Source organism: Lissotriton vulgaris, chromosome 10, assembly GCF_964263255.1.
Source record: "Lissotriton vulgaris chromosome 10, aLisVul1.2, whole genome shotgun sequence".
Taxonomy (NCBI): Eukaryota; Metazoa; Chordata; class Amphibia; order Caudata; family Salamandridae; genus Lissotriton; species Lissotriton vulgaris.
In genome coordinates, this window is record NC_141698.1 from 954,663,460 (window position 1) to 954,682,966 (window position 19,507).

At 42.8% G+C, this 19,507-nt stretch overlaps 1 protein-coding gene across 1 annotated transcript in view; it reads left to right on the top strand.

The window, feature by feature from the left end:
• The window catches only part of PLXDC2 (plexin domain containing 2), a 1,375,592-nt gene that overhangs the window by 407,217 nt on the left and 948,868 nt on the right, over positions 1 to 19,507 (top strand). The window contains exon 2 of the mRNA XM_086941957.1: positions 15,260 to 15,468. Coding sequence (XP_086798083.1) covers positions 15,260 to 15,468 — 209 coding nt within the window. The remainder of the gene's footprint in view (positions 1 to 15,259; positions 15,469 to 19,507) is intronic.

The window sequence follows — 19,507 nt, forward strand, 5'->3', positions numbered from 1 at the left end:
ACCCTGTTTAATTTATACATGTCGCCGTTGGCGGAGATAGTGCAGGGCTTTTGGGTTGGGGTTGTCTCCTATCCGGACAAAACCCAGCTGATGATCTCCTTATCCCAGGCACCAGGGATTGCTGCATCTAACTTCAGGGCATGCATGCAGGAGCTTGCCTCCTGGATGGATAAGAACTGCCTGAAACTGAATGGCAGCAAGACCTAGGTGCTGGTGGTGGGAGGGAATACTTCGAGCTGGTCATCGGAATGGTGGCCTTCGAGCTTGGGCCCTACTCCGGTACCTTGCATCGAGGCAAAAAATCTGAGGGTCTTAGTAGACCCTGCTCTCTCCTATGAAGGACATATTAGAAGGGTAGTTGGTAAGTGTTTTGGAGTCCTGAAAAATGTGCGCAAAATGCTGGATCTCCGTCTGGTAGGGGCCAGAAAGACTATGGTGCACGCCATTATTACATCACGCCTTGATTATGCCAACATACTCTATCTTGGGGCCACAGACAAGGGTCTTGGGCGACTGCAGGTCCTACAGAATGCTGCCGCTCGGCTGGTCCTTAGGCAGCCTACGAGGGCTGCTTCAAAAAAAGCCCTTAACACTTTCCACTGGCTGCCAGTGAAGGAAAGAGGTATGTTTAAGACATTATGTACCTGTCATTGAATTCTTAACAATGTTGGCCCGTCTTATCTGAGTGACTTGGTCACCAGATATGTGCCAAGGAGGTCTCTTACATCTACTGGTACCGGGCTATTGGTGATCCCTAAGGTAAAGAAGGCCAGGATGCGGGCCGTTCTTTTAGGTTCCGGACTGCTAAGAACTGGAATAATCTCCCTCCAAAATTCAGGTTGAAAAGCTATGAGGTTAAATTTAGAAAGATGCTTAAAACGTATCTGTTCTCCGGTTAGCACGAAGTGGTCTTCAGCTGCAGGTGAACTGCTCTTCCCTCTCACTTAGCGCAGGGACACGCCGAGATGGCGTAACCATGCGCTTTATAAATTTCGTTATTATTATTATTATTATTATTATTATTATTATTATTATTATTATTATTATTGACTTTTTGCAGGAAAGCTCCAATTGGGAAAAATTCTAAATTTATGCCAAAGCAAGGGTTTTTGCCGGCCAGATAGTTATGGCTCCTTTGCCCTGTGAAGATTTACTCCTTCATCGTTAGGCACATTTTGGAGTCCAAATTCCTCCTGCAGGGCAAGGCTGAAAATTGTAGCAAAACAGGGCTCCTTGAGGACTGACACCTTCCCCAAGGTGTCCAGCTGAAATGGATTTGCTGCTGAGGATCAGCACCTTCAACAAATTGACTTAGCAGGTTTGCTCTGGTCTCCTGTTGGCTCACCAGACAAACAATTGTGTAACAGTTTCTAAGTCCAATGTTTTATGTTTAGACAGGAGGAGTACACTCTTATCCAGCCAAGGGTTCCAGAACTTCAGGTACAGCACTTGGGGCTAATTACTCACTCCATCAGAAGCCATTAGCCTGGTCAAGAGCAGGTTGGCTGGGCTCTTCTATAAAATTGGGCTTCTAGCAACTTTCATAACCCAGTAGCTTAACACTATGTCAACCAACTGACCCTTAGAGTCCTCTTCTTAGTCTTGGATACACGTGGGAGCCTGTCCTGCCTTTAGGGGCCTCCTTACAAGTCACAACAACAGGTTCAGTCCTGCTTCTGTCTTCCACAGGTATAAAATTGTTATAGAAAAGTTGCCCATTTATACATAGAGCTAGCCTTTGTGTGGGAGTGAATCCGGGCCCCACCCTGACCAGTAGGAACCGGGTAACCTTAGCCACTTTCACAGCAACTCATATGTGCCCTACTGCAATCAATCGTAGAGTGCCCCTCTCTACCTAACTCCAACATTGTATGGGCTTGTATGTACTTGTCTCCTGTTGGAAGTCTCGGGGAGATAAGAGAGTTCAAGAAAAGATCCTTGCTACATCTAAAAAGGAGCCTGCGGGGAGGAGAGCTCAAGAAGGTGTGTGAGGAGCGCTGCCCCTGACTTGTGTGGGATAGGATGACCTGCAGTGGTTGTTCCTGCCTGGAGCAGGAGAAAGACTGAACTGTCCTTATGCCTCTCTTTTTGCCAAGAAGTGATCGCTTGTTGAACGAATTGTGTGTACCTAAAGGGTGCCCCTCTTCATTGGTTCTTGCCATAAAAAAAAGTGAAAGGGCGTGAGGAGCGCTTCCTAATTGCAGGAGGCCCCGGGTATTCTTAGGTGAATTTTCTACATCAGCACGCCACCAGGGGCTTGAGCTTGGGGCTGAGCCCTGGCTGCTTTTCAAAAACCTGAGAGGTCATCGGGCGGCCACTCATCAGCCAATCGGTTGCTGCAGGGGCAAAAGGCGTTGCCTAGCAACCTGCCCAAAGCCACTGACGGGTGTGGAAGACAGCAGCTCGCTGTAACCCCGCCCATCAGGACAACTTGCCAAGAAGAGCAAGGACACCCTCAGAGGATGAAGGGGGCAGGAGCCTTGCAGTCTCGTTGGAGCCAGCTATAGAGAAACACTCTCACGCCTCCCGTTCCGGGTAGCCAGAGAGGCAGCACAGAAAGGAAGCAGCTAGTCCCGAACGAGGACAGGGGGAGTGCCCGCCCACCTCTCTTTGTTCTAAATCAAGTGCCGCTGCACTGCCCAAACGTGGGAAACTGCGGCTTTGCATACCTGTGAGGGATTGAGCCCCCCTGCAACCATGTGCATAGCTTTAAGGGCGTTGTCCCTGTAAGGGCATGCAATAATATTACATTTTTACATGACTGTCTTTTAAATATCATGCACCTTGTTTTATGGGCATTTAAAGCCTACTTAACAGTGCATATTTAATAAATAAAATCCCAATTTAGACCTGTCAAAAGTGGTTATTTTGACATGTCAATTTTACCGTTTAAACCTGCACAGCCAGGTTACTGGTGGGAGGCCTACACTCATGTATTGCATTGTCATTCTTGTGATGGCACAATACTGCTGCAGTTCACTATGGATATTTACCTTACAGGACCTAGCTACATTTTGTAACATATAGTAGGGACTAATGGGTATGTTAAATATTGCAGTTAGTAATATACCAGTTTGACATGTTGTATGTGCCAAAGCTCATACACTGGGCACTGGACAGCAGTGTTGCAGTTTGCCGGGCCCAAAAACATCAGAAAAACCTAGCAACATGTGGGGTGACCGCAGACAAAGTGGCATTTTCCTACAAGTTTTATTAAGATGTATTTCAAATGTATTTGTCCTAATTGGATCACCTGACAATCTGGCACACATCTGATTACTCTGGGCCTTTCGTGGACTTTCTTGAATTTTACGAAACCCACCATCCAAAATTATATTTTTTCTAAATTATGTTTTCACTTCATATTTTTCTTGTGACACTGCCGCCTGAGGCATTTCTTGTGATTGCTCAAGCAAAGCAAAATGCACCAAACACCAGTTAGGCTCCACTTCCACCTTAATTCTAGTGGTATCTCCAGTATTGCTCACTTTATCGCCCACGGATTATTAAGTCTTGCCTTTGGTGTGCTTTCTTCCAAGGTTTGAGATACCCCTAATGTACAGTCATTCCTTCACTGGTCTCCCCTGCAGCTCCTTGTTCAGGACATTAACTACTTTGTGTAGATTTAGGTTCATCTGTGCACTCTGTAGGCTCCACTAGAAGACATCCATCATACCTTTTTTAGAGGATCCTCAGATTGCTGGGATAGATCCTTGGCTCTTATGGGTAACTGCAAAGCTTGTTCAATAATTATTTCAGCTTCTCCGGGCACTTTCACTGTCTTTCTAGACATCAGCAAAGCTACTCCCAGGCCTTGCTTTGCTTTTCCTCCCAACCTCTGAGCCTCAGTGACATTTTCAGTTTCATGGTTCGCATCTGTAAACCTGAACCTCCAAGCTGTCCTTTTTTCCTGCTCTCCTGTCAATGGAAGGTTTCTGCAGGCCTTCAGAAACATGACTGCACGCCAGACTCACTGCGGACCGTCACTGTGGCAGACAACAGTACTCATCCAGTGGCGAAGCACAGGCCCCCACAGCCCTCGTGGCATGGGGGGCAAGCTCCAGGGGGGGCCCTCAGCACAGTATCTTGCCAGAGAGCTCCTGATTGTGTCCGGAGGGGGCCCCTTGCAGGAGGGCCCCCTGAAGTTGTGTTACACCAGTGTACTCAGCCACACTTGTCCCTAGCCACCAACATATAAATGAGAGTTTAAGGCTTCTATTACTCTAAAGTTTGCCTCCCTACTAACCTCATCAGCTAGATGGCACATTTCCCACCCTCCCATTTAGCAACACACCACAACTTTCTTTCAGCATTGTCAGCGGCCAGCTGGCATATTTCTGTGCAGCCAGGCTTGTCTGGGAGTTTGCAAGTGAAATTCTTCAAAATGTGAGCCTTGGCGAGAGTTTAGCCCCAAAGCATGACTTCCACTAGTGTGACTGTTTAGTTTACTGTGCTAATCTCTTTCGTGCCCTTCCGGTGGGCTTTCTAGCTTCTCATTAATCTGCTCAACATTCTCAGTCTGAGGTAAATATATCACCATCTCGAGTTACAGACATTTCTCCAGAGCGGCTTTATCTAAGCATTTCCCGCAGCTGCGTTCTTTGCTTTGGCTGTATTTCCAGCGTTTCTCTGCGGGTAAACACGGTTAATGTCAGCAGTGCTTAATCCCCCAAGAAAGCCATGTTAGAATGGGTAAATAGTTAGCTTACCACCCATTCACTGTTCAATTTATGAAAAAAAATCAATTCAGTCATTTTTATTCTTCATGTTATCGGTGCCTGGAAACCAAGTGCTGCAAAGAAGTACTGACGCCTGAAAAATGTATAAACCCATCTAAATTAACGATTTATCGCGTATATAATGCATAATGAACAGAATTATGAAAGCGAGTAATCGTTGTTGTTGCCTAAATGAAGAAATCTGACCATAATATTATTTTAAACGTATAAAAGTATTTTTAACTAAAAAGCCTTTATGGATATTGGGTTCCATTCCAAGCAAAAGCATTTAAAAACCAAGGCAAAATGTATTTACCACCTACCTCTGATGGAAGAAATGTGCTTACTACAGACCTAGCAGAAATATTCCATGTATCATACACCCCCTGAAAAGACGTGAAGCAAGAAAACTTAAAGATTTTGTAGAACGCTGGAACTACTGACAGTCAGTAATCAGAAACAAGAGGCTCACATTATAAGTATTGGTCTGCCTGGATGAATATATATATATATTCACTGAAAAAACCATAGGTTTCACACCAGTTATAGTTACCTGGAAATTTTATGGACATAAAACAATTGAAATCCCCACGTTATAGTTAGTTGGACTCACTATAACTTGCGCGCCTGCAATGCACTGCTGATGATGTCACATATTACATCACTCATGACATGGTCAGTGACATCACTCATGACATCACTGATGACACCATCCAGTGAATGTGTGTCTTTCTGAAAAATAAATATGTTTTATATATGTATTTGTAAAGGTGGATGGAAGAATAAATGTTTAAATAAGTGTCTAAATGGATGTTTTTTTTTTAAATGATTGATTAACTGGCTTATTAAGTGTATCTTAGTGAACACATATATTAGCGAGTAATGTTTAAATATTTAAATGTTTGTATCCGTGTTTCACTTTGTGTATAAGTGGCTGCATGGGTTGGTGAGTAGCTACATGTGTGTGTATATGGGTTATTAGATGTTTTTTTAGTATCAGTAAGAGTGTCTGTATGGTTTGGTGGGGGTATTACTTAGCGCATCAATGACTGACTCACTGTTTGTATGTGTTTTGAAGACAGCTTATGTGCAGGACTGTATGGGTGGATGAGTGTGTATATGTGTGTGTTAGTGAGTGAATGACTGTCTCACTAGTGTCTTTATCAGTAACTACATATGTTTTAATCTAGTATATGGAGTATTGATGTATATAAGTGAGTAAATGTGAGAGTGAGAGATTGTAAGAGTTCCTGTTTAAATAAGTATGTGTTTCTATAAGTGATTATTTAAGAGAGTAAGTATGTGTAAGTTTCCTTAGGAGTAAGGTGGTAGTGTGTGTATAGCTGTATATGCAAATAAATGGATGTTCAATAGTTTATTTGCATGTGGGAGTATGTGTGTGAGTAACTTTTGGATGACTGTCGGTGTGTAACAGGATGTATAGGTGTATCACTACATATGATGAGTGAGTATATGTATGAGTGACTATATAGAACTGTTGGTGAATGAGTGGAAGTGTATATAGATGGCGAAATTACTGAATTGGTTGATGTAACTGGTATGGGTATCTCCATGTTTTTGAAAATGTTAGTTTCTATTTTTGAATATGTGTTTCAAGGGTTACATTACACTGAAAGGAGGTCTGTCACTCTGTCACAAGGATGGTGTCATCAGTGATGTCATGAGTGATGTCTCTGACCATGTCATGAGTGATGTAATATGTGACATCATCAGCAGTGCATTGCAGGCGCGCAAGTTATAGTGAGTCCAACTAACTATAACGTGGGAATTTCAATGGTTTTATGTCAGTAAAATTTCCAGGTAACTATAACTGGTGTGAAACCTATGGTTTTTTCAGTGAATTTAATAGGTTTTCTAAATGCTAATTCCTAACTATAACTGGTGTGAAACCTATGGCTTTGTCAGTGAATTTCATAGGTTTTTTAAATGCTAATTCCTAACTATAACTGGTGTGGAACCTATGGTTTTATAAGTGAATTTCATAGGTTTTTTAAATGCTAACTCCTAACTATAACATGTGTGAAACCTATATTTTTTCAGTGAATTTCATAGGTTTTATAAATGCTAATTCCTAACTATAACTGGTGTGAAACCTATGGTTTTTACAGTGAATATATATATATATATATATATATATATCTATATATATATTTATATATATATATATATATACAACAGCAGTCTCCCAAAGCTCCGTATGAAAAACGACCCAGGAAAACCACACGAATCCAGCGTAGATGAAGGCACAGAGTTTATTTAAAAGTTGAGCCCAACAAAATCTTATATATATATATATAAAACTTCATTTTGTTCCTTTTCAAATTAAATGTATTAAGTGTTACCACTTTATTCCAATCAAGATGACTTCAGGTGTGCCATACTTTTGTCATAAGTAAGACTGTTAGCGTTCTAGTTGTTCTTTGGAACACTCTGGAACATTCTGTCATTGGGCTATAGTTGGGCTACATCTGGCTGATATTTGGGCTACATTTGGGCTCTTTTGTCTCTGGTGGCCATCTTGGGAGACTGCACATCAGAATTTTTTTCGGCCTCTCTGTGAACACCCCACCTCACTTGGTGCCGTACTCGCGCTCTACTCGCGCTGTTTCTTCTTTATTTTATTTTTGTTTTCCCCCTCTCCGTTATTGCTCTCCTTTGCTCTGCACCGCCTCGCTTGCACCGCCGGCAGTTGTTCCTCCACCTCACTTGGTCTGGCGCCGTTCGTGCTCTTCTCAAACGCTCCGCACCGCGGGAGGGCTTTTTTAATGAAATATAAGAGGATTTGAGAAGTCACTCAAAATGTGCCCTAATTTTTCTTTCTTCAGCAGTAATCTTAATTTCTATGGCAAAATTAACCCCCTCATTTTGTTCCTTTGCAAATTAAATGTTTTAAGTGTTAACACTTTATTCCAATCAAGATGAATTCAGGTGTGCCATACTTTTGTCATAGGTAAGAATGTTAGCGCTCTAGTTGTTCTTTAGAACACTCTGGGACATGGGCTACATTTGTTTTTTTTGTCTCTGGTGGCCATCTTTGGGCTATATTGGGCTACATTGGGCTACATTGGGCTACATTTGGGCTCTGATCACGGGAAAGAGGCAGTTCACAAAGTGCTTACGTGCATCCTTGGTCCATTTTTTCATTTTCCGCTGCAGAAAAAATGTTACATAAATCCAAAGCCCTTCCTTCGCTGCCGCTTTAATAAAGCGGCAGTGATGTAAGGGCTTTGGGTAGGATGAGCTCCTACGCCGAACGTTCCGGGCCCAGGTCTTTCGACAGGGAGGTCATTCATAATTGCAAACTGTGAGTAACATTACGAGCAACGTGGCAGCATTCCATCTGGATTTATGAAACATTTTTTCTGCAGCGGAAAATGAAAAAATTTGAAAATGCAAAGGACATTCTGTGCATTAAAAAAGAACTATCCTTTTACATCGTTACTTACCTTATGTTTTCTGCTGCATTTTGGGAAACATAGGCTGAAGTAGTCACGTGAGCAAAGACCACCCCTTTAAAACAAGATGCACGTAAGCACTTTGTGAACTGCCTCTCTCCCGTGATCAAGGCACTTGCCGAAACATGTAGGGGCTACGGGAGGCATTGTGCCGTTTTCCCTGAATAAAATGACTGCAGCTCCGGAATTGGGCCTCAGCTTTGTTTCTTTTGTGATTGGCGGACCCCTCCGTGTCCGCGATTTTTTGAGGCCGCCCTGAAGGGTTGAAGACTCCTGGAAACGGGGACTTGTGTTGGTATATATATATATATATATATATATATATATATATATATATATATATATATACATGGAAGAGAGGTTTTAACTCATTTTATGTTTCATATGTATTAAACAAATCGAAAAGTTGTATTTGAGAATGATAGGGAAGTGTCAGTGTGTGCGCTGTCCAATATCACAGATTATTAAACTGATGCCACCAGACTTGTTCAGTAAAATTGCAATTCAGCGCAGAAGTCTCTAGGAGGGAAGACGGTCTGATAGGTAGTATGAGGAAAAGGAAGGTCTATGGGAAAGATGTTTAGAAACTCATTCCAGACCTGTGGAGAAACCTAAAAGAAGAGCCCCTGGTTGGTACTTTTCATTACCCTAAATCACACCATTCTGGCATTTCCTAAACAATAAAACATGTCTTCGGTAGAGCAAAGAGAATGGAATTGGGTGTGACAGAGTTGTTTACAAATAAAATCCATCTAGTTTAAATTCATTTACATTTTTCTAACTTCGGGCAGTATCAAGATTTCAGTAACTTGAGTATTAGTTAGGTCATCATAATACAACTGACAATTTCAAAGATAGATTTTGGAAAATGCATTTTAAATAATATTGTATTGTTCTAAATAATGCAACTTTAAACTAAGATGAGCCGGCTCTTGAGCCTGAAGCACGCCAGGAACCTGTAAGCACATCCCTCTTGCTCCACCCATTAGTTAACAAAGGCAGAGGTCGGTTTTTCCAAATCTGATCATGATATTTGTGGAAGCGGCAAGTAACCCATTGCCTTTTAGTTGAGGACCGTGCATACAAGTTTAGTGGTCACATGTATGTAGCATGCTCAATGTAGGGTTAGAAGGGGCTTAGATAATTTATTAGTTGCAGGGAGGTGGAAGGGACAGAAATGTAGAGCTGCGCTCCACACAAGTTGGAATCGAATAGAAACGCACACGCTCAGAACTTTGCAGCACCTTATTCTGCTCTGGCCCATAATAACCTTCACAAGAAAAATAGCACACGAAGAGCCCACGAGGAGCATCAATTGGTTGACAGGTTACTACAGTTGGCCTATTTTAAAAATATATATATTGAGTATATTCTTCAAAATAAATAAACTTCCCCCCATTCTTTTGTCACAATCTTAAAGAATAAAAAGAATGTGACATGATTTGGAGTTTTGCTGAGTGGTATTCCATTGCATACCAGATGGATATCCCCTCCACCTTATTACAGGTGCTTTATACCCTCAGGCACTTTTAATAATATCTGTTCCATCTGTGGCAGAGTACAAGGCCATCAAACTCCAAATCAGGGCATAGTTTCTTCAGCAGAGATTTGATGTCTTTTTTACGTCATCATTAGTTGTGCAACTGAAGTGGCAAATGTACATTTCCATAGTGCACTATACAGACATTTGTGCAAAATACAATGTTTATAACCATTCAGATGAACAGAACTTTGCACACTCTCACTCCAGCACAACAACCACCAGGATAAGACTGAGCAGGGGTGTTACTTAGGCCCCCACACCCCAGCCATGTGGGGGGGGGCAGGGTTCCTTGTATTGGATGTATTGGAGAGGCCCCCCTTTTTGGAGGAGCCACCCTCATCTTCCAAAGCCATGCCATTGCAGGATTTGCGGACTGCGTGCACTGGCATAGAATAAGAAATAGGTATTCACTCGGGAAAGTCACTCTGGTTCCCTGAGCAAGCCACCTTGAGCAATGGGGACCCCAATTCTTCAGGGGGACCACATGGTGTCCAAGACCACTGAATATCTGTGCGATCTGGCACGCAATGGGCCCATCATCACATTTTGCAGGGGACCACATCATTTTGTGTTACACCACTGAGACTGTGCATGCTAAATCTCCTTTTATACATCTTTAGAAGTAATTAGTGTTAGAAAACTCTAGTGTAGAAAGGTTCATAGGTATCGACACGTTGATCCCAAAGGTGCATTATAACATCATGTTTGCCATCTTTCGTACAAAAAACATGCTCCAGATATCTAATCTTTCTACTAGAAAGTTTAGACTCTCGGAAGTGGCCACTTTTTCTGCTTTGGTTAAAAGCATAGATGAAACTATGGTTTTCAAATGACTTACACTAAGGGATGCTGAGAAATGTAATGCTCTGACTATGACAGCGTGAGCATTGAAGCCGTTTATTTGAGCAAACTCTAAATGTGGTGAAAGGTCAGAAGTGGTGAGTGCCAGCACTGTTTACTGCAGCCACTACGTTGCTTGTGACCACATCTTATCTCAAGACTTAATACAGTTACCGACACAGTGGCAGTGTTCTTCAGGCTCTAGAAAACTGAAGGATTTTTAAACCTGTGCCTTCGGCTCCACCCACCATGTTGATGCTATTTATTCTAGTCAAGGACTAGCGGTTTGGGGCTATGTCACATCTGTGACACCCCTCACCATGATATATTGTGAAATGGCCCACAAAGGGGAATAGAAATATTAGGAAGAGACCTAACTGAATCATTTCTCCAAAATGACGAATCCCAAACCCGACCTGTGCCTAAAAAATACCAGAGAATTACGTCCATACAATGATTTTTTAAATGTTTTATTCATTTTTTAATGTTTTTAGTGTTGGAGAAAATTGCTAAAAATAACACATGAACCCTTTGTAGAGTTACTGTAGCTGGAGCCTCCCAAAATATAGGGTATAACATGATGTCTCTTGCTACCAAGATAATCGCCTAATTCATTTTTATTACATGTCTATGGCTCAGCTAATAAAACATAATGGACAATTCCAATGTATTTATGCCACTTCAATATAAAAATCAATTAGGCCGTAATTTCCTAGGAGTGGCTTGGTGTTTGGTGCAATATCTGATTCCCTTAAGATTAGAATTGATCTTTTCGGCTAAGTACCATAAATTCTAAGATTTTAGGAGTAAAGTGGATTTTGGTGCATACTATGGGGCAGATTTACAAGCCCCTTGCGCCTCATTACGCCGCCGTTGTGTCACTTTTGTAACGCAGCGGTGGCGCAAATCCTGGTCCATGGTGCGGGGGTACTTACAACGTTACACATCTGGGAGATGCGTCATGTTGTAATGCCCTGTGCCACATATAGGCGTTCCTGCGCATGGGGGGGTGGGTGTTCCAGTGCAGGAACGCCTCCTAAACGTGGCTGAGTGAAATCTACAAGATTTCACTTAGTCACCTGAAGCAGGCGTAAGGATTGACGCAGCATTAACTAGATAGGGCCCCCAGAGCATTGCTGGAGCTGCGTCGTGCTTGCGACGCAACTCCAGCAATGCATCATTTTACGGCACAGATGCGCCACAAATCTGTGCCGTTTTTGCCCCATGGTGCGCCGCATTGTAAATGCAGCTCATCCATGATGGCGGAGCAGTGGCGCATAATAACTGGCGCATCCCTGCTGATTTGCAGGGAAGCGCCAGTTACTGTAAATATGCCCTCAAATCTCTATCCTCATGTCAAGATAATTACTGTGCATTTTTCCAATGTTGAATTTTGCAAGGGATAACCTGCTGAAACTTAACTCCCAGACCTGACAATACTTAGTGGGTGCGATGACATCTCCTTAACTACAGTTCAAAACACTGCACAATCAAGGGGCTGAGCAAAGTTCGCTAATGTATGTGCCACTCAAAACGAGAGCCAATGACCATGATTTAAGAGTGGCCCATTATATTGCTATCCGTGCGTAAACACCTGTGTGCACAGAGATTGCAGCTTTAAGCAGTGCAGTGTTAATCACATCCATAATCATCTGGATAAAGCTTATGCCATGTGGTATAATCCAGGAAGTCAATCCTGTCAGGCGGAAAAGGCCCAGTTTTTACAGTGATATGCAGATTTTATGCAAATAACTCCATAATCTTCATCTTATTCCGTGAAAATTAAAACTAGGTGTTAAGTACCATTCCCTTTAAATACTTCGTTGTCATAATATATTGGGTGCAATGACCATCACCTATGACACTTGCCATTCATAATCAGGCGCTAGGAGTGTGAACCATCCCTATGACTTGATAAGGGGAAACTATTTTTTTTTGTAGTTGCAGTTTTTATATAGTGTGAAGTCGACCTGACGTTATTGGAGCAGCTTCATTCCACAGGGACGCAGTAATTTTTGGTAGGTTTGGGGCATATTAACAAGAGGCAGTGATAATTAGCGCTGATCACGCTTAACGCGTTATTTTTTATCGCCGCCTATTGCTGGAACATATCGCCAACCTAGTGCTGTATTAAGAGCGCTCAGCGCTTTGGCGATAAGAATTTCAGCGATGGCGGAAAAAGGGCGAACATCGCTGGAACGCCAGCGATGTTCACCTAAAAACTGTAAAAACCTTGCTGATACGACCCTGTGGTCGTAACCCAAGAATACGCCTCCCATGAAAAGTATGCTCGAGTCTGGATTTTAGCATACGTTAAAATCCAGCGTTAATGGCAAGTTAGCACGATTTTGTCTATCGCTACAGCGGCTGGGGCATTGTTGTAAATATCGCGAAGCCCAGTTAGCGATATTCTCCTGTGTAGTTTTGTCAGGCGTACCTCCTTTGCATATCATTAGCTTTGCCATGCTGGGCGTTTAGAAAAAGGGAGCTGAGGCATGGAATCACACGCTAGCGTGTCCTTGATGATAAGGCGATAAAATTATCGCCGCTTTTCACCTGAAAACAGACGCTAAAGCAGCAATAACTTTATTGCGGCCCCTTGATAATATGCCTTCGGGAGATTAACAGTCTGATTCATCAAAGACCCGTTTTGCGAGTCTATAATAGCGATTCATAAGGAATCGCTATTACAGACTCGCAAAACGGGATTCATGTAGGAATCGCAAAAAGAATTGCGATTCCTACACATTCCTTATTTGCGATTAGCAAATTGCTAATCGCAAATAAGGAATAACTCCCCATTCATTCCTATGGGCCAAAAGGCCCATAGGAATGAATGGGGAGTATTCCTTATTTGCGATTAGCAATTAGCTAATCACAAATAAGATAGCGATTTAAAGGGTGCCAGGGGTGTCCAAAGGACACCCTGTAGCACCCCTTAAATGCAAATTGAAACAGGTGTTGCGCACACACATGTCCAAAGGACATGTGTGTGTGCAACATGCAACTTAGAAAAATGCTTTTAAAAGCATTTTTCTAAGTTTTCGCTATTTACCACGAGGTTTGACCTCGCGGTAAATAGCGGGCCGAAATTGCGAATTCGCAATTTTTAAATGGAGGATGAATTGCATTTAAGGAATCTCAAATAGAGATTCCCTAAATGTAATTCCTCGCAAAATAGCGAAATCGCTCTTACCGATTTTTGCATTTGGGATGATGAATCCCAAATGCAAAAATAGCGCTCGCAAAGGGCCACATTCTCAGAATCTGGCCCTTTGCGAGCCGATTTCGGCTTGATGAATCAGGCTGCAAGTGACTTGCCCAGAATCGGAGTATGGTGAGCCGGCGCTGAGACTCGAGCCTGGTTCCCCAGCTCTAAAGTCAGTAGCCCTGGCATTTTTGTAGTGCTAATAAAACAGGGATAAGTTAATTTGCTATGTCTCTCATAAAAGTAGAGCATGCCTTTGAACCTTAACTAAACCGTCTACCACGGATAGTAACCGTGGTCGGGTGCATCAGCTTCCACATGCCCATGCCTGAAGGCCCTCATAACTCGTAACCACTCGCCAAGGAGGAGAGGGGGTACCCGCACTCCTAGTCATGGCAGCACTCGCTGAAAGACATAACACATAGAAAACCACACAGGCGGATTTTCCTGTGACATGATGTAGCAAGAGCACACAGACCATGCCAGTAGGAGCACCACTGAATATATTAGCATGATGTCTTTACCATACCTCTACCCAACTAATATAACATAACAATGGAGTAAACAGCCCTTGGGCAATCACAGCCATACCTCACTTTTGACTGTGTTGCAGTTGTCATGAAAGTGGAATTTGTGTTTTTTCTGGTTACTCTCTCGGGCAATCGACCTGCAGATGACGCATCATGCTGATAGGAACATCATTTACATATCGATGCTCAATCAATCGATCAATCAATCAAGAGTATTTGTAAAGCGCGCTACTCACCCGCTAGGGTCTCAAGGTGCTGGGGGGGAGGGGGGGTGAGGGCTGCTACTGCTCGAAAAGCCAGGTCTTGAGCTGCTTCCTGAAGGAGAGATGGTCCTGGGTGAGTCGTAGGTGGGTGGGGAGGGTGTTGTCGTGTAGAACGTGAGGCGGTTGTTGAGGTATTCGGGGCCCAAGTCGTGGAGAACCTTGTGTACGTGGGTGAGGAGTCTGAACGTCATCCTTATGCTGACAGGGAGTCAGTGCAGGTCCCTCAGGTGGGCGGAGAGGCAGCAAGGTATCCAGCCTGAGTAGCGAGCAGTGCTCACTGAGTAGTGAGCCACATACAATGGGCCTGAATTAGCTCTAAATAGGTACAAAGCCATCTCTGCTTTTTCTAGTGTTGTAGGTCAGCTTTACATGAATCCTCTGTATACAATTGCTTATAGAGTTCTCTGTAGGGACTTTGCAAATAGAATTCATTTCATAAAAGAGAAATGTAATTGTACTCTTACCAATGAGTGTAAAATTAAATCAGAGGAAGTGATAAGATGTGTGTATATTGCTCATGGTGTTTTTGTGTCTATGGCAGGCACTTTGAAGTTTATGATTACTTATAAAATTGCTTCCATTATTTTGTCTGATAAAAGAAAACGAGGCTGGTCTATGAAACCTTATGAGTATTGTAAACATGATTGCTAAATATCATCTATATTTTGTCTTCTCTGACAGGCATGTTTTACACAGTCCTGCCTGGTTCAGCTCAAGGGGAGGATCACGTCTTGGTGGACTCACATGTATATGCTCATCGGTGGAAGCGGCAGTCGGAATATTTCAAATCTGTAAATACAAACAGACCAAGCATTGGACATGACCTATCCGAGCCTGGGGGCTTCACTGACCTCCTCGAAGAGGGACACGATAACAGCACAGAGACAGAGGTAGATCCATTTGAAACTTACTTTCCTTCTCTGCATTGATTCTTATAGCTGACCATGTAAAGAGACCTAAGGCCTGGTTAAGAGTTTGACAGACTGGCTACTGTGTAACAATCATGCAGTGGCATAAGGAAACTTGAGGGGTACCTCCTGATGAGTACATGCAGGGGGCCCCCGATGCTCCGGATCCTGTTTGGAGCTCTCAGGCCAGGGACCTGCCAGTGCTCGATGCCCCCCCACCCCCTAAAGCTCAGTGCCCCTCGCATCGCCGGGGTGCAGGGGCTTTTGTTAAGCGACTGCAATCATGACAGATACCCCATCCACCGTATTAAATTTGCTTAGGATTTAAATCACTTGTAATGAGGAGGACGGGATATCCATCACATTTGTGACAGAGTAACGTGCCCGCCAAACCCTAAATCTGGTCCTGAACACCATCTCACTAGTAAGTTAGGGACACCAACAGCCTGATTCATCATACTCCCGTTTTGCGAGCCCCTAATAGCGATTCATAGCGAATCGCTATTAAGGACTCGCAAAACAGGATTCATGTAGGAATATGCAAAAAAAATGCAATTCCTACTAATTCCTTATTTGCGATTAGCAAATTGCTAATCGCAAATAAGGAATAACTCCCCATTCACTCCTATGGGCCAAAAGGCCCGTAGGAATGAATGGGGAGTGTTCCTTATTTGCGATTAGCAATTAGCTAATCGCAAATAAGATAGCGATTGAAAGGGTGCCAGGGGTGTCCAAAGGACACCCTGTAGCACCCCTTAAATGCTAATATGAACAGGGGTTGCGCACACACATGTCCAAAGGACATGTGTTTGTGCAACATGCAACTCAGAAAAATGCTTTTAAAAGCATTTTTCTGAGTTATTGCTATTTACCACGAGGTTTGACCTCGCGGTAAATAGCGGCCCGAAATTGCGATATCGCAATTTTTAAATGGATGATGAATTGCATTTAAGGAATCTCAAATAGAGATTCCTTAAATGTAATCCATCGCAAATTTGCGAAAACGCAATTACCGATTTTTGCATTTGGGATGATGAATCCCAAATGCAAAAATCTCACTCGCAAAGGGCCAGATTCTCAGAATCTGGCCCTTTGCGAGCCGAATTCAGCTTCATGAATTAGGCTGCAAGTCTCTTCATGATAGTGAAGTTTAGGCTGTAAATAATAACACTATTTATGTATTGATCAATTTTAATATCAATTCCTATTAACCAGTGAGGGCATACCAGAAGGGATGAATACTTTAAGCATTATTGAGTGTTAATTCACTATTAGGAAGTGCCAATATTCTGCAATGAACAATTTGTAAATGTCACTTGTGCAACGATGCCATGTAAAACAGAAGAGGAAAGATCACTGAAGAAACACCCGCTCTGCAGTTTTGCTGCTATCAGTGCTACACATAACTGCCTCCTGAAAATGAGGGATGCCACTGGCAAGTCAGATTAGACAGCAACATATCAACTAGCAAAGGACGAAATAACCTCCTACAAGAGGAAAAGATTAGCTCAGAGTGCCTCAAAGAGTATAAAATTCAAGACCAGCCACTGCCCTGTGAAGGACTGTTTCAGAATGGTCATAAAAACTCAGATATTGACAGGAGGAATGGTTGGAGTTTCAAAGCCCTTATTTCTGTCTGTATCAGAGAAGTAAGCATGCTATATGCAGCAAACTTTTTGTAACTCTTGTTAATTTAGTAGCCCCCAGCAATATTTATGTAGCTGCAGGAAAAGCAGGCAATGTTTTCCAACAGCAGAATTTGCACCTCTTGTAGTAAGGAGTCATGTTGATTATTACATAGCCCCTATTCCACCAAATTTAGCACTCGTTAGAGTAGACACCCCAGCAAAACACATTATTTTCCGCTGAATTTACCACCCATCAGAGCTGAGATCTCAGCAAAAAAACATATTTACAGGCAGCGCCTAAACTTTACTTTGAGCGAAAGTCTGGAATGCCTGAAAGGATTAAAACTCAAAAAGTCAGACTGTCCGGGGTACCCCCCTTCAAATCAAGAGACAACGATGAATGGAAACAGCGGGCCTCATTTTTAAGATTTCATGCACCTCCGGAACATCACTTTTTGTGACGTTCTGTGGCGCAGAAGCCTGCATGATATTTTGCTTTGCTTTTTTGGCGTAATGCTGCCTGATGCATATCAGTCCCTTTAACGCAGTGTTCTGCGTTAAAGGGGAGTGCAATAGGTGTTGCTGCGTGCGTTCCCAGCAACATCAATGGCCTTTTGACACTGCCCCAGATTTATGAGATATCGTAAATCTGAGTCAGTGCCAAAAGCTTACGCCTCCCCAGGGGAGGGGCAATAAGGAGAAATATCTTTATTTATCCTCGTTTTTCCTTTTTCAATGTGTGCTGCATTCCGAAGCACACTTGGAAAGAGAAAATAGCCTCTTGTTATTATTTTTGTACAGAAAGGTTGCCCTTCCTGTACAAAAATATTCATCCCCGCAATGCAGGCACCCTTGCACCATGGTGCAAAGGTGGCTGCTTTGGTGCACGGCAGCCCGTTGTGCACTGGCGCAGGGGAAAATGGCAGGGATGCTCCATAGCTTATAGATACGGCGCATTCCTGCCCTTTTCTTTTGTTGTAGGGACGCGCAGCAGGTAGGCTTGCTGAGCTGCCCTGTGGCAAAACCTCATAAATGAGGCCCAGCGTTTTTTTGAGTAAGGTGTGTGCAAGTTCAGAGGCAGACAGATAGAATATGACTCCAGTCTAGTACACAATATGATCATGCCTCTCAAACTTGCTTAGTGTTAGTTAAACTCTTTACTCAGTTTTTTCAAATACATCCAGATCCTCAAAAATACTACCACTTGACTAAGGTATTGAAACTGCCTTGGTTGCCGCTGACAGAAGCTTTGTACTGATGTAGCACAAGCCCATCACAGATCACTCAGTTATTTCCCCTCAAACCTTAGTGACTTATGGGCATATTACCAAGCAATAGCGATAATTATCGCTATTGCTTGGTTAGAGACAAAAATTTACCGCAGCGCTGCGGCGATTTTTACCGCAAATAAACCTTGGTATTACCAAGGTTTAACGCAAATGCGGTAAAAATCGCCGCAAAGCATGAATGTCGCTGAAAAGTCAGCGATATTCATGCATTAGCGAGCTAATGCTCTTAGCCATGTTATCCACCTCCCATTGGATAACATGGCTAAGAACTGCTCAGGGCAGGTGTTAGCTTTTGGAGATATTCCCGCTTAGCGCGAATATCTCCAAAAGTTGGTAATAGGAGATAGCGATGTTAGCGACTGTTTTCAGTCTCTAACATCTTGGCACGCCCACTTTGCATCTCATTAGTGATAAATATCACTGACATGCAAAGTGGGGCCCAAGATGGTCGCTATCTCCTACTAGCTGTCGCTAACTGGTGTTAGCGGCAGCTAGGTAATAGGGAGATAATTTTATCTCTGCTTTCTTGGCTTTTAAAGCCAAAAAAGCGGAGATAAACCCCCTTGATAAAATGCCCCCTAATCTTAACACCAGTGCTGGAGTGGGGATCAGTTTAACATCTCTATCTCACACCAAACGGTTGATCCCCGCTCGCTGTGTTTCTCTTTACTTCACGGTGACAGACCTTTTCCGTCAAAATCAGGATCTACACAGCTCATAAAATAAAATCACAAAACTGTTCATAAGTTAAGTCAACAACAAGAGTTAGGTGTATGTTTTAAGGGTTTCATTTTCATTTATATGAGATTAGTGAGTTTTCTTCTTTTTCTTCTTTATTCAGTTTAGGTGTCAGTCAAATTACAGAATTGATCATAAAATAATGGTTAGAGCAATCATAACAAATAATGCACCAAGTCGGTACCAGAAAGGAAAGAATTCCCTGTTCTAGAGAATGGGCAAATATGGTTTTAGCAGGAACTCATTTAGAGTCCACGTCCGTGATGGAAAATTAAGATGGAGGATAAAGCTCAAATTCAATCAGTCAATAATGGCTAAACTTCCCATAAAAAGAGGTTCACAAACTCACTAAGTCTCAGAAATGAA